General features: G+C 41.3%; 1 protein-coding gene across 1 annotated transcript; it reads right to left on the bottom strand.

Annotated features, from left to right (window-relative positions):
* Positions 1–853: 853 nt before the first annotated feature.
* Positions 854–15,156, bottom strand: AKAP5 (A-kinase anchoring protein 5). Its single transcript, XM_004738919.2, has 3 exons — positions 14,119–15,156; positions 9,878–11,114; positions 854–7,424 (listed from the first exon to the last, which is right to left on the bottom strand). The coding sequence occupies exon 3, from the start codon at positions 7,162–7,164 to the stop codon at positions 5,875–5,877; it is 1,290 nt and encodes a 429-aa protein (XP_004738976.1). The 5' UTR covers positions 7,165–7,424; positions 9,878–11,114; positions 14,119–15,156; the 3' UTR covers positions 854–5,874.
* Positions 15,157–15,385: the final 229 nt, after the last annotated feature.

Below are 15,385 nucleotides of genomic sequence, written 5' to 3'. Positions count from 1 at the left end.
AGCGGGGAGCCTGCTTCCTCCTCTCTCTCTCTGCCTGCCTCTCTGCCTTCTTATGATCTCTGTCTGTCAAGTAAATAAATAAAAAAAAAGAAAGAAAGAAAGAAAGAAAAAAACAAAAGACACTTAATTCACTGAGCATCATAGCTTAGCCTGTCTACTTTAAATATAGCTCAGAACAATTACATTAGCCTATTCTGGGAATAGTCATCTAACACGAAGCCTATTTCGTAATAAGGCATTGACTATTTCATGTAATTTACTGAATACTGTCCTGAAAGTGAAGAACAGAAGGGTTGTATGGGTACAGAACGTGTGTCGTTTTAAGTGTATTGTTTTCTGACCCTTGTGGGTGGGAGCTGTCACAGCACAGCATCATGTCACAAGGTGTTAGTCTGCGGAAGCTCAAAACCCCAAATTCCAAGTATAGTTTCTACTGAAGGCATATGCTTTCACACGATCATAAAATCAAAAAGTCATTAGCTGAACATTGTTAAGTGGGGACTGTCTGCAGTCACTCTTTCCTAAGCTCAGAAAACTCAACATCCCCCACCCTGGTGTTCTCAAGCTTTTTGGGGAAAAAAAAAAAGTAGGTGCTCACAAAGCAGTCAGGGACTCCAGACTTCAGCAGTTATGGTGGGTCTAAAGGATTAGCATAATTGCCTATGAGGACAAATTTTGCAAAAGGTAGTGTTATCTATTAGAAAGATGTGATTTAATAAGAATTTTAAAACTCTGCAAGATGTATGCTCGCTTTGGCAGCACATATACTAAAAAAACTCTGCAAGATGTGAAATATTAAATAAGCTTATGTACAGGGTTTGTGCATTAGTAAGACTGTTTGCTTTGGAACAAGTTTTAGTTTTAGGACCCTATCCAGTTTATTTACTTTTTTAAGTCACCTCCACAACCAGCACAGGGCACAAACTCACAACGCTGACATCAAAAGCCACACACTCTACTGACTGAGCACCCCAGACACGATCAACTTGCCATTGGTCCCAAGATTTGTAAAGTACATTCTTTTGTAGAGTCCAATTATTACCATTGCACTGTGCCACAGGAAAAACAGGGTTGTCAATGTTAGAGGCATAAAATCAGTGTCTTCATAAACAGAGAACTTTTGAAACATCCAGCTTTAGCAGACAAGATCTGAATAACTTAAGCACTTTCATATGAAGATTGCTTATTTGGAAAGCCATGAAGTAATACTGCTAACAATTCATAGGTTACTATAATGTAGAAAAGACAACTACCGGCATAGCAAGAGATGATGAAAACAAGGACATGTCTATCAAATTTATAGATGGCATCAAAGTCAGATACGCCCTTTAGATGGATAGATAGTTCACTGAAATTGAATTCAAGTTCGAGGAGTTTGTGTTTCTGTCTGCTGGAGGCGGGCTCTTTTAGGCTTGTCTTTGTAAAGTCTGTCTAGCTCCCAATCAGCAGAGCAGAACTCTTGGTAGTGCTAACTCAACAGTTCCATCAGTCTGACCTTTGTAACTCTGAGGAAGTAAACATAATATACCACCTTTCTCTTAGATGATGTAAAATAAAATAAACATGAGCCACTATATCATTTATTCTATATTAAGAGTCATACATATATTAATTCAGGTTGAAATCTTTTTCTACAGAGTATTTCTTAAATATTAGCATCTGATCCACAGTCATAGAGTACTGATTTTAACAAGAAATTACAAAATGGAATTTTTTACTTTCATAATAGCTCATCCACTTAACATTTTTATAGACAAAGAACTACTATAAATATGTAACATAATGCAGGCTTTTTTCTGCACCTGTTCACAAATCATAGTGAATATAACCGTTTAACTATTTAGAAATGGAATGCTTTCAAACTGTCCCTGTATTTAGATGACCAAACTTCCCCTCACTAGACGAATTAATCACATTCTCTTTATTCTCTCCTCTATGGCACTCATGCCTGTGGCTCCTAACCTTAATCCCTGTCCTAGTTCCTCTGGTTGCCGTTCCCTAGCTTGAGCTCTTGGAGGGCTGGGAGCCTGTCTCCTTTACAGTGTTGGGCATATGTTATACCCAACACATGTTGAACCAAACTGAATTTAATCAGGACATCTAAATTTTATGTAGCTTCCTTCTGTTTAATTTTTTGTAACTAAATAAGGATTACAAGAACTTTTTTCAAAAATGTACCACAAAATGTACTATTGACTGAAATTCTGAATTCTGTATAATAAGAAACTTTATGTTACACGATAAAACCTCATAGGAATTTGAACCTAAATAACCTGAAACCATAAACAAGGACTCTTAAGAAAATGTATAAATGGCAGGCAGAAAAGTCAACCCCTGATGTATTGAGTATCAGTTGAAATTAGAAGACTTTACATATCTGAATAAAGTTAACATTAAAAGGATCTTTCCAAACAATGGACTCTAAAGCCTAACAATTATTTTAAAAATTCTGCTGTAGACCCCCCCAACCCCTGCAAATTAACTCTTTAACTATAAAAAATAAGGCAACTTGAAGTGAAACGTTGATAAAGTGAACTCTGGATTGCATGCAGAAGCCATATTTGATTGGTGCCCTCCCATGACCCCTGTCTTTAATGACCTTGAGCAGGATGGCTTTTCACAGGCGCTGGTAAAATAAATTAATCTCTCAGAAATAAATCCGATGGTTTCTCAGATTCCACTAAATAGTAGACCAATTAAGATCATCACAAACTTCGTGCTGTCAAATGCATTACCTTGAAAGAAAATTATGCAGACAGCTTTTCTGAAGAATCCCATTTGTGCCACATACTTATTATTCTTTGAGGTGGAGGTGGTGGCAGGGAACATAATTTCTGTTTGAAAGTTCTTTTGTTTTCTGCTACCTTTACTTAAATGTTACCCAGTACTATTTTTATATCCTATAAAGTACTTTGAGAAAATGTTAAGTGACTAGTGCTACATAAAATAGAAGAGGGTTTTCATATTCACTGGGTTGTAAAGCAAAGTGAATAACACTTGGCTCTTAAAAAGGCGAAGATAATACGCTGAAAAAATTAACAAGTATCCAATAAACCAACCCACCTTGTAAAATGTTGAGTTCAAAGGGAAACTGAATCCCAGCGAATTAATAAAATGTTCATTAAAAGCAACATTTATCACAGTAAATTTAAATGAAAATTAATGCAGTATTATTAAACTGCCTTTTAAATGATCATTTTAATCATGTCAAATGGGGACGAACTGAATAGGAACCTATTTATGTGCACTTAATGTTTGGCATATAAAGTCCAATTGCTTAAAATAAATACTATTGAAATTAAACATTTTATAAGAGACTTCCAAGTTATTGGATCCCTGCTTGCTTCTATAACAAAACAATCTGGATCACCTTAGAATTCATGTGAAAAGGATTTGGCCGTGTGGCAGGTATATTCAGACTGAGATCAATTAATTTCTGGATTCTTTTTTCAGACTGAAATCCTATTTATTTAATTCACCAGATACTTTCAATAGAAAAGATTAAGGAGGAACCACTTAAAAATGAAAACAGGTAGGGTACACATGTTATCACAAAATACAATTGGTTATACTATACGGTCTAACCAAAAAATATGTATCAAACTACAGTGGGGGAAAAAAAAAGTAGAAACCCAGGACCAGAGAAAGTATTCTTACCTTAACATAAATAACTAATTACACATATTTATCTCATAACTCTTTAAAACTCCCAAATATGCATAAGCTTTCCAAAATATTTGCAATCACTGGTAAGTGCTATACTTGTTCATTCATGAGAGATTACTGAAAAACTTACAACGCACGTATATTGGCTTGAGCCATTCTTGCAATAAATGAAGACAGGATTCCTTAAAACACTGTAAAATGCACGAACTTTGGTCAGATTTTTAAAAAATTTTCACTTTTAAATATATTTGCTGGTAACCATCCAAGTCCATTAGCACCACATACAGTGAATGAAAAAGAGTATTTTTAGGGAGAATGACTTAGCAGTCTTCTTTTTATGTCTGAAAATTATACTACTAAAAGAAACTCACTTCTTGGGTCATATGTTTTGAAAACCCACTTTTGTGTGGCTAAATTGAAGGATTTTTGTGGGTTTCTCCTCCCAAGGTTATACGCGTGAAGGTAGAAAAGTCTGGGGGAATAATTTTGTACTTCAGCAAAGAATCTTGCTAATAATATCCATTATTTGGTTCAGTTCCAAAGTCAGATTAGGTTTTTCTGCCAGAGGTCTCAAGATGTACTCACAGCAAGAAACAAAGAAGGTTCTACAGGACAAATCAGCACATACTTTCTATATGTAATCCATAAATAATGCAAGAAGTCACCAGGTCATTTACAATCATCTAATGTACACTCTTTTCTCCAAGAATGGACAAATCCTCTTTAACAAATGCTTTGCAACTCGAGTGGAAAGCTTTTTATACTTCATCTACTGTCAGAGTCATGCTGTCTCTCAGTTTAGACAATGGGGACTAAACAATTTGGACCTTTACCTGTGAGGTAGGGAAGTGTGTTATAGTATTATGGCCATTTAACACAAGGAAAGATTGAAATGGAACTACTTTTTCAAAAAATATGGCAATCGTTGATGAGATCGATGATTTAAATAACCAGATAAAATGCAAATAAGCCCTTCTCATCATTACATTAAGTTCTTTTTTTTTTTTTTTTTTTTTTTTTTTTTTTTTGGTAAGGGATTAACTGGATTGAACATACTGATGAAAAAGTTATTTATCAAAATCCATGTAAAATGTAGGTTACTGGTGTCTGTTGACACATAGGCACAACAAGAGAATACTGATATTTAAAATACAATGTGCTTTAACAATAATTTTTCACTTTCTATTCAACCATGAACTTGGCTCATTCTTGGTCAAAAGTGAAGAGTATTTTCACTAAATTGTTATGTTTTCCTGGGACTTTTACTGCCAGGCTGGCTATGAATTCCCTCTTTGGGGAGAGGTGGATGAAAGTGGTCTCTAGAGAAGCAGTCCTGCAAGATGAATCCTATGTTATCTGGGATCATATTTTTACTTGGGCAATTTGCCTTCTCCTGGATGGAAAACAGTATTTTACTCTTCCTGTTTTTGCTGTTGCTGTTGTTTAGTTTTTTGGGTTTTGTCTCTAACTTTTCAGCAGATGACCCCATGCAGAAATGGATGTGAGGCAGAAAGACAGAGAGGGAAAATGCACGGCCCATTTCCACACATTTGCACTTGGTAATTATTTGCCTATTTGAAATAAATTATGAATGGCTTTGTACGGTATCTAAGCAAGACAAAAAAAACACTCATATTTGATTCAAATATGCACATTCTGCTGAAATTAGGAAAAGGCAATATTTTTTTTTTGAGGTAAGACTACTGCCTATGAGTGTAACAACTATAAATCACACATTCACAAAAATAGCTCACCTTATTCACCATTTTAAACATAAAAGTGCACTGTAAAAAAATTTTTTTTTGAAAATCCAATGTGATGTTAACCTATACACAGGATTAAACTATCAAAAGGAAACAAGGCTTTGTGACATCAGAGAATATTAAAGAGTTTCTGGCATACCATGAGTGCTCAATAAACACAGCTTCCCCCTCCTAAGCACCCCAACTACCGCATGTCATTTTAGCTACTCCCCATATGTCACTTCCATTGTGATCTTTACTAACTTCCTCCAAAATCCAGAAGTGACTGCACTTCCGTGGTAGGAGAGTTTTACATACTTAATTAGCACTTCCGGGCTGGAACTGTACCTATAAATTCCACAGATGATAGCCTCTCATTTGTAACTGAATGCAAAATGCCACAAATATGCAAAATAATTTAGCAGGAAGCTTTTTTTTTTTCTCCTCCCATGATCTGGAAATTAAGTCACTGTAGAAGATTGTTCATTTTATTATCATCAGAGGCCATTTCATTAACCAGCTGTTCTATCGACAATTGGATAGCATTCTTGACAAGAGAAGAAGCTGTTTCTATTAAGAGTGTTTCGTATTGTTCTGAAGTTCTACCCTCAAAACCACTATCATTAGCAAAAACCCCCACTTGCTCATTTTCAATTGAAATTAAGAATTGCTTAGGGACATTTTTAGATTTCTTAACATCAAATTCACTGATTTCAGTGTCTGTAATAATAATAGCAATTGGCTCCATTCTTTTGCTTTCTTCTGGTTTGGGTTTTTCTGCAGTGACCTCATTTTCTCTCAGCTCTGATTCCTGGCTCAATTCAGTATCTTTTGGCTCACTCTCTTCGGCTACAATCTCTCTACTTTCGTGCTCTTCCCAATTTGGTCCACTTTCTAGGATCTTGCTTCCGGCATCTTCCACAATTTGCTGATCTGGGATTGTGGGTGAGGGAGGAACCTCAGAAACCACTGGAGGCTGATGTTCTGTTTCAGAAGTTTCAAGTGGGCTTGCTTGCTGGGGTTGAATACTTTGTTTTTCCTCAATCGTTTCCGTATCTCTTTCAAGGATTAGTGTTCCTGGGTGAACGGCAGAGTGCCCCGTATCTAACCCAAGTTCTACTGAGATCACTTTTTCTCCAGCTGTAGTTGTGCTGTTGCTCACATTTGGTTCGCAGACCTCATCACCCCCCTTCCCAGAGCCGTCTTTACTTAAATCCTGGGGCAACTCGGTTTTTGTTGCCTGCTCATCTGATTGGGCCAGGGCTTTTGTATCCACATGTTCAGCCTCTGCCTGGACTCTGATGCTGCAGTCTGAGTCTTCTATAATCTTGGAATGATTACTTCTTTTCTCTCCTTTTGAGAATTTAATGCAGGGAATCTTAAGTCCAGATTTGGCCTTTTTCTTAGAAAGATCAGCATCCTCAGCACTGATTTCAGGTTGCACTTTAGCCTCAAAGGGCTTTTGCTGCTTTGAAGATTCTGACCTTTTTCTGCGTGTTACAAGACGTTTGATTGAGGCCCAGGCCCCGCCTGGGGGCTGTGGCTGATCGGAAGCTCCTGCTTCTGGGGGACGCGTTCCTGCCGTACCAGCAGCTTCAGAGCTAGCTCTGGGCTTCATCGTTTTGGTTGCTTTCTTTCTTCTCTTGAAGCAAAGCATTGATGATCTTCCCTCCTGCCTCTTATCTTGAGGACTAACTTCTGTGGGTCTCTTCTCATCCCTGCTTTCAACTTGAATTTCAGAAACCGTGGTTTCCATTTTTACATCACATTCGTTCTTTCTCTAGAAAACTATATTCTCTCTTCCTTAGCAGCCTTTATGACAAAAAGGTGGGCAAAAATATACTAAGTAAAATTTCTTCCAGATGTATTCACTCTTTTTGTTTTACTCCATACATTTGTTTGAGGTGGTTTCTTCAATGTACAATTCCTAGTTTCTCTCTTACTTGTAATTTCTCTCGTTAATTTCTTCATGAAAGCCCTTTACTGGATAGATTATTGTTTTATTTAAGGACCAACCTGATGAGAGAAAAAAGAGTGTATTTTATTTCACCATCAACCTACTGTTTCCTACAGAAAGATTTCAGTTGAATGTATATTGTTCTACCAAGAACGTTTCCCATCTAATAATCTACTATAGAGTCTACTTTGCTCTGATCTCTTTGTTAAAACTTCAACTTGGATTACTTGCAAATCCAGTATCAATCTTTTGTTGTGCTGTCTTTATGGATGTTTATAGTTCAAATCCAAGTTAACAAACAGAGGACAGTAACAAAACAATGAAAGGCAAAGTGGTAAGAGAGCTAGGGTGATTTTTATTACATGCAAATTCTGCAGCTGCAAAGAATCTTAAAGATCATTCAAGTCCAGCAAGATGAAGAAAACGAACTCCAGGGTGGGTAGTTGGGGTGCCGAAAGCCATTACAGTTAGATAAGGTCACAGCCAGAGTTAGCACAGAAGACTCTGACTTTCCAATGTTCTCTCCATTATACCATAAGGTTTCTGTTCTAAAAATGTATGTTCCATCAGAGAGGTGCTACTTTTCATACACACTCTTGGGAAATTTAACATCACTGTCATTCTCCCCTCTTAAATTTAGTTGTATAATTTTGACATTTTTTCAGCTATTTTGACAGCTAAGTATCTACTGTTCAAATGTTTTCCATGAGCACACAGTCGAAGGCCAGTAAGAGTGAATGATAATAATAGCTGACATTTACTGAGCAACTCCTGTGCATTAGGATATGCTAGACACTTTTACATACATCTCTAGTCTTCCCCACATTATAAAATGAGTAGGTGGAGGTATCACTCTCCACAGAGGAAGAAACTGAGGCACAGAGAGTTAAACAACCTGCCTGAGATTATACAACTAGCAGGTAACAGATTAGATTGAACCAGATTGATTGCCTGTTTCTGAAGCCCAGACTTGGAATGTAGGCATTAGAGTTTTGTCAGAAAAATGAATTGTTTGGAGATACTAATCTGCACTAGATTCACTAGTCAAAAAATTTTTAATTGTTTTCTTTAACCACAAGGTAGCCTGTCAAGTCATAACTGAACCAAGACCAGACTGAATTCTTGCTATTTTAAAATAAAGCTTTTGAAATTCTCTGTATTTTGTTTTCTTGGTTCTGGAACTAATTTGAAAGCCAAAAATAACTGATAAGCTATGCAAGTGGCAAACTGATTAGTTATTTATAAACATAAAATTGATCCACAGAATAGTATGACAGCACCAAAGAACACAGAAGTGAGGTGATGATCTAACAAAAGCCATATTAATTTTTGTTGATGTATATCCTAAAATAAGCGAGGGGACTCTTTCCCTGTACTGTTTTTGTGTAAATCCTTCAGCGCTGAAGGTGTATTTGGTTAGCTCTTGATTCTATGAACCACAAAAGGGACTGGAACTCAGGAAATCAGTTTATGATCTAAATAAATATTCCCTTAGGTTGGCAGTTACATACGCTATGCCCCGACAGAAAGACAAAGTCATCCTAGAACAACGATGGACCTAAAATGTGAACAATGTACAGTGTCCGTCTTCACACAATGCTTCCATAAGCCAAGTCTTCTCACGTCTTGGGAGTTCTCAGCACCTGATAGTTTTTACCAACTGGAGGATGTACAACAGAAATAGTGCAATTAGATCATGTTTAAGATGGTACTATTTGAGGTTAACCTGGGTCGCCCAGAGACAACTGCCTGGGAAGCTCACGTGAACGTCTGTTACGGTAGAAATCAAACAAACACGCAAACAAAAACCTAACTGAAATGGGGAAAAATACAGTCTGAAAACATTAAAACCTTGCAGAACGTTCGCGTGCAAACGATGCTCCTTAACCTGCAGGGTACTTTCATTGTCGCGGTAATCTCAAAGTCCCTGTTGTCATTTCCTGACAGAGTCCCATGTCTAACGCCACTTTCCCCCCTGAGCAGAGAAGCCCGGAGACCAAGAGCAAACCCTTCGGGAGGATCGGGAGGAAAGCTGTGACTTTCTCCCAGGGCCAGGCGCGGGCCACCAAGCCGCCACCCGGAGGAAGGCGCCTCCTTCCGACTGGATGCGCCTGGCGGCAGGAGCCGGAGCGCAGGACCAAGTACTCGAAAAGGAAAGTGCCGGGGGCGTGGAACAGAGCGCGGCTGCAGGCTATCTGCAGTTACAATGGCCAGGAACCCCAAATCACAGTTCCCGCAAAGGAGGTGAGGAAGGAGAAGCGGTCCCCGCCACCCCTGCTGCCAGCATGAGCTGTAACGCGAAGAGGGTGGGTGGGCACCGCTGACGAGGGTCGCGGGGCTGGAGGTTCCGGCAGACAAACGACCCCTGCCGGTTCCTACTCAGGCCTCCTCGGCGGCCGGGACTGCGGGTGTCCAGGGGGACCTTCCGCCCACCACGCCGCGCAGGCGGCCGGCGGACCGGACCCCAGCCCTGACCCCGCTCCTGGACACTCCCTCGCCCTCCTTCACTTACCGACGGCGCCGGGGTTCCTGGCGACCCTGCTGCCGACGTCGGGGGGTGGGGGATGTCCGCTGGCGGCGCTGGACGCCCAGGCAGCCCGGGAAGCCCGGGTCGCACCAGCAGCGTGCAGCCCTCTGCTGCAGGAGCGCAGCCGGCGGCGCCCCCTCCCCAGAGCGCGGGGAGCGACAGCCCGCGGCTCCAATGCGCGCGGGGCAGGCGGGCGCGGGGCGGGGCCAGGGCGCGGGGCGGGCGGCGCGGGCGCGGGCGCGGGGGCTCAGTCTGCAAGCGGCTCGCCCCGCGGCGTGGGAGCGCACCTGGCACTCCTGGCCCCCGCGCGAGCCCCCGCGGCGCACCACGTGCAGCACAGGCAGCGGACCACCCAGAGGGGGAGGGGGCAGATGGGATGCGGACCAGGGCAGTGAACCCCGCATTTTCTGAGACGCAAAGTAGCAAAATTTGGTTTTAATTTAGGGGCACTTCCATTTAAGTCCCCCGCCCCTCCAACACGCCGAGTCTTTAAATACACGGCAGATACTACATTTGAAAAGTAGGGTTAAAAACTGTGTAGGGTGAAAGCTCATTTGGGGGAAAAATTACATATATGAATTGAAACAGGGGAAAAAAAAACTTTCCTTGGAGTGGCTTTGGGTGTAATGGTGTTATTATGGTTCACTGCCAAATACTCTCAGAGACCCAAGACCCAGACCCTTGGCCTCCCTAGTCTGGGCGGCAGTTAGAGGTGATACGATGTGTGGGCGAGGAGGTCAGACGGGCACAGGAACCCAGCCACATCCATCTTTTATATTTTATGTATTTCCAGTGTCTGCTTAATCTTGTCTCTCTCAGTTAAGGGGGCGGGGAGGGGGCAGGGTGCAGGAGATGGCTTCCCTCACAATTCCAGTCCGAGTCAGAGCAAAGGGCACAGGGAGCATTTACCCTCTAGCCTGACTGGATGGCCAGGCTGTGTATTTTCATACATTTCCTGGGTCTTTATCTAAACAAGTTGCCAGCTGTACTGAAAAGCACTGCAAGCATTTATTTCATTTGTACACATAAGGCGTAGGTTTCATTAACCAATGAAAGGCGTTGCTATGAGGGCTTAGGGGACATGCTTCAGGTTTAACATTACCTACGGAGGCATTCCTGGGAATTCCAGCTGTGAGGTCCGCCCCAGGATTGGGTTGTTGCGTGTTGGGTTGCCCGGTTGGCTCCTCCCAGCCCCTCCCGGTATACCATCCAGATGAAGAACCTATTAAGGTGGAGGAAAGAATTACTGAAAAGCAGTTGTACTTACCGCTTTTCTTTGATAGGATCATGATCTTCAGGGAAGTAAATGTTATCTGCTTTTGGATGTTTTCCAGGAATATATTTTACCTCTGTAGGATTCTGAAGCTGTTGCTGAGACTTAAGAAAGAAACTTTAGGGGTGCCTGGGTGGCTCAGTGGGTTAAAGCCTCTGCCTTCAGCTCGGGTCCTGGTCTCAGGGTCCTGGGATCGAGTCCCGCATTGGGCTCTCTGCTCAGCAGAGAACCTGCTTCGCCCCCCTTCTCTCTCTGCCTGCCTCTCTACCTACTTGTGATCTCTGTCTGTCGAATAAATAAATAAAATCTTAAAAAAGAAAGAAAGAAAGAAAGAAAGAAACCTTAGGACACAAGAGCAATATTGAATCTAAGTTATCAGGGTCTTAAGTTTACAGGTAAAATGAGAGACAAGAGCTGTAAAACAGGAAAACCCCCAACCATCTTGCTTAGTTGTAATTAGAATTCAGTCTATCTTTGTGCAGTCAGCAAATACCAGTCTGAAAATGTCATTTATATCCCCAGATGGATGGCTAACCTTGCTTACTGACACTTTGGGACTTCAAACAAGCCAAAAGAAATCCATGCCACTCATAACTAACTGAGATGCTATTACTTACTGAGATCCAGGCTTTCCCAAATCTATCAGATCTACGTGTTTTCAACAATTTCAAGCAAAAATAAGATGAGCTTATCCAAACGAGAACAGGGGAAAACAGCTGTCTTATTAGGAAGGAATTGGAAGTGAGACAAGGGATAGGTCAAAACAATAAAGGCCCCTTAAATGACTTGTAGATCTTATTCCAGTATTCTTTAAAAAAAAGTGATGGGGGGTACTAATGAAAAGGGAACTGAAGGGCGGTAAGAGGTAAACGGTAAATTGATTTTGTATTTGAAGGGAATTCTTTTCAGTTATTTTTCAAATAACTCATCACACACACACACACACACACACACACACACAGAATAGAGTACTATAAATGAAGTACTGCACTGATTTTTCTTTAGGATATGACTAGAATCTGATGCCATATCTGAGTTTTAAGAAATGTATCCAGTATTTCATGCATGAAAGAAACCTGTCATCCCTGAACTCACTTAAGTGACAGTAAGCTATTACCCATATCACTGTCTGCTACTCCATTAGTAGCTTCTGATTATATAATGAGAAGCAGGCTATAAATATATTTCTCCAATCTGATGAAAAATTATTCTACCTACAGCATATCTTTTTAATATCACCAGACACACAATGCCGATAGAATAGCTTGCATATTTATCCAAACTCCTATTTATCTGATCTCAACTGATCATAGCCTTTCTCCCACCCTGGTCCCCATCTACCCATGGCCTGGGCCTGTAGCTACCAAAAATGACTTATAACTCCTTAGGAATAATTCTTACACTCTAGAAACCTTCTGGGAATAAGACCTCTATCCCCTTCCCTGGTACACCATTAGATGAACCTGGGGCTCGTTTTCTGGTATTTTGATCTGTTTCTAGGCACCATCAGGGTTGTACTAGAGAACACAAACAGTAGTTCTGTTGTAATCCGTTTTGCTTGACAGGGCACAAATGCTGCCTCTTCTGAATTAAGAGTATACATACATCTTCAGTGCATGGCAACAGCCTCCGAAGCACAGAACAGAGGGTCCAATCTGTTCATCCGTAACATTGCAAATACGGGGTGGGAAAGCATCAGCGGCCCAGAGCAGGCTTAGGAACACGGATCTGGAAGGGCTCCTAGGCCCCAGGCAAAGGTACTGGACCTTGTCAGGCAACACACTCTAAAATGTACCCCAAGCACTAATGCTTTTTGTAGGTCCTGAATTCATGTCTTCAATTAGCCTGCAGTTATTTTTTGAACCCTACATGCCATCTCTTTCTCACTTTTATTTTTTTATGTCATCTCTACCCTCAACATGGGGCTTGAACTCCTGGCTCTGAGACCAAGAGTCACATGCTCCACCAACCGAGCCAGTCAGGTGCCCCTCTTTACCACTTAAAAAAAAATTTTTTTTTAAAGAGTTTATTTATTTGACAGAGATCACAAGAAGGCAGAGAGGCAGGCAGAGAGTTGGGGGGGTGGGGAAGCAAGCTCCCTGCTGAGCAGAAAGCCTGATCCCAGGACTCTGGGATCATGACCTGAGTAGAAAGAAGGCAAAGGCTTTATCACACACCAAAGAATCAGTCCCACAAAACCCATGCTATCACTAATTGCTCAGCAGCATTCCTCCTCAGGCCTTCCCTCTGCTTCTGCTACCTTCTATTATCCCTTCCTTCTGGAGGAAAGTGCAATGGGCATAGCTCTCCACCTGTCACAAACAGGAAGTTCATTTCTGTGCTGCCTGGCCAGGACAGCTCTGATAGGCTGAATGATGGTAAAGAGCAAAGGCTTTAAAATCAGAGGTCTTTACCAAGTTCTTCTGGTACACAACAGCAGTGCAATTTTGAAGTTTGCCTTTCTGTAAAATGGAGATACAAACCTAGTTTGCAACTTTTTCTAGGATTTATCTCTACTTCTAGCCAAAGGGCAGCTCTCATTTTGAAGATAAAGGTCACTTTTGAGCAATTCCACTGCTAACAATTTATCCAACAGATGGTTCTACACAAATTGCACGGATACGTAAAAGAATATGCCTCACTCTCTTACTTGTAATAGCAAAACACACAGAACAGTGGTAAGTGTCCACTGACAGAGGACTATTTAGATACTACACAGCCATAACAAACAAGGTGAATCTCAAAGGACTGATGTAGGAAGATCTCCCAGATATACTGGCAGGTGGAAAAAGCAACTTGTACCATTTGAATTTTTACTAAAGACCTACTCTACTGTTACTTAGGAAAATTCTTACATTAGTGATAGTCCATTCATTCCAAGCAATATCTGGTAAATACAATTTGCGTTCCTTATTAGGGCTTTATCATTTTTGGCTTATAAAACTCCACTCACCCTCTCGAACCAATTGTGTTCACTATTCTTATTGGCCTTAAGGATGTAAACCCGCATGGCTTTTGGGGATTCGAAGAAGCCTCAATCCTTTAAGATGATCTTTAAGTCACTGTGTCTGAAAATAGACTGCTTTCTTCTCTTCCTTACAAAATGAATTCCCAGCAAGTCCCATTCTAGATGAAGTCCTATAGGATATTAAAAAAAAAACATCAAAAACAGTGCAGACTGGGCCCGTGTGATGCTTTGGCACCATGTGAACTGGCACCGTGCAAAGTGTGGTGAAGCTGGGGCTCTGCACATGACTCCTTTTTCGTTTGTCCCCAAAGCACTGCCATCGCTTCTTTGGATGGCAAAACTGACTGTATTACAACACTGATGTGAACCTGGGGAATGAAAGATAGTAAAACCAAGGACACCAGGAAAGATACTGCTCTGCCAATGCCAGCAGCATTTACACTGGCCTCAGTGGGGACACAACATCTTCTGGAAAGATCTAACACAGGAAGACAAAGGGGAAGAAGGAGGAAAGAGTAGGAGAGGAAGAACCGAGATAGACTCTGAAGAACAGGAAGAGAAGGGAAAACACTACAGGGAAAACACATTCCAGAGGGAGGGGTGGAGCTCAGGCACAGCTCAATCAGTTATTTGCTGAATCAACAGAGCAGACAGGGTTCACTATAGTTAGAGCTTTACGACCATCCTTCCTGAGAACTTAAAAATAAGTGGAGCTAAAGCTGTGACAGAAATGGGCATTCCAAGGAAGTTCAGGACAAAAACCTATATGAGCAATACTTTCTCAGGTTAAAAAAGGCATAGAGAAAGCTGTATGATAAAAAGGTGCATTCTCTATATACTGCTTCCCCCTCAACCCTATCAGGCGGTCTCCTCATGATGTGTCCTCCCAGAAATCTGCAAGCACGCACCATTTACTCCTTTAAACACAACAGTGTTGGGACACCTGGGTGGCTCAGTCGTTAAGTGTCTGCCTTCCGCTCAGATCATGATCCCAGGGTCCTGGGACTGAGTCCTGCATGGGGCTCCCCATTCAGTGGGGAGCCTGCTTCTCCCTCTCCATCTGCCCCTCCTCCGGCTCATGTTCTCTCATGCTCTCTCTCTGACAAATAAATAAAGGCCTTTACAAAAATAAAAAAAATAAACACAACAGTGTCATAAAGTACGTTTTGCAACTTGCGTCTTCGGTCCTGGGCTCTGCCAGCAAATGGGTCCCCCAGGACGGCAGATACTGCAGCACGGTCTGTGACTGCTA

Source organism: Mustela putorius, unplaced genomic scaffold (assembly GCF_011764305.1).
Source record: "Mustela putorius furo isolate JIRA1106 unplaced genomic scaffold, ASM1176430v1.1 tig00000129_pilon_pilon_pilon, whole genome shotgun sequence".
Taxonomy (NCBI): Eukaryota; Metazoa; Chordata; class Mammalia; order Carnivora; family Mustelidae; genus Mustela; species Mustela putorius.
Note: the sequence above shows the minus strand (reverse complement) of the source record. Positions and strands in the feature narration are given on the sequence as shown.

Excerpts from the sequence above, each read along its gene's own strand:
- AKAP5 (XM_004738919.2), bottom strand. The coding sequence starts at position 7,164 with ATGGAAACCACGGTTTCTGAAATTCAAGTTGAAAGCAGGGATGAGAAG.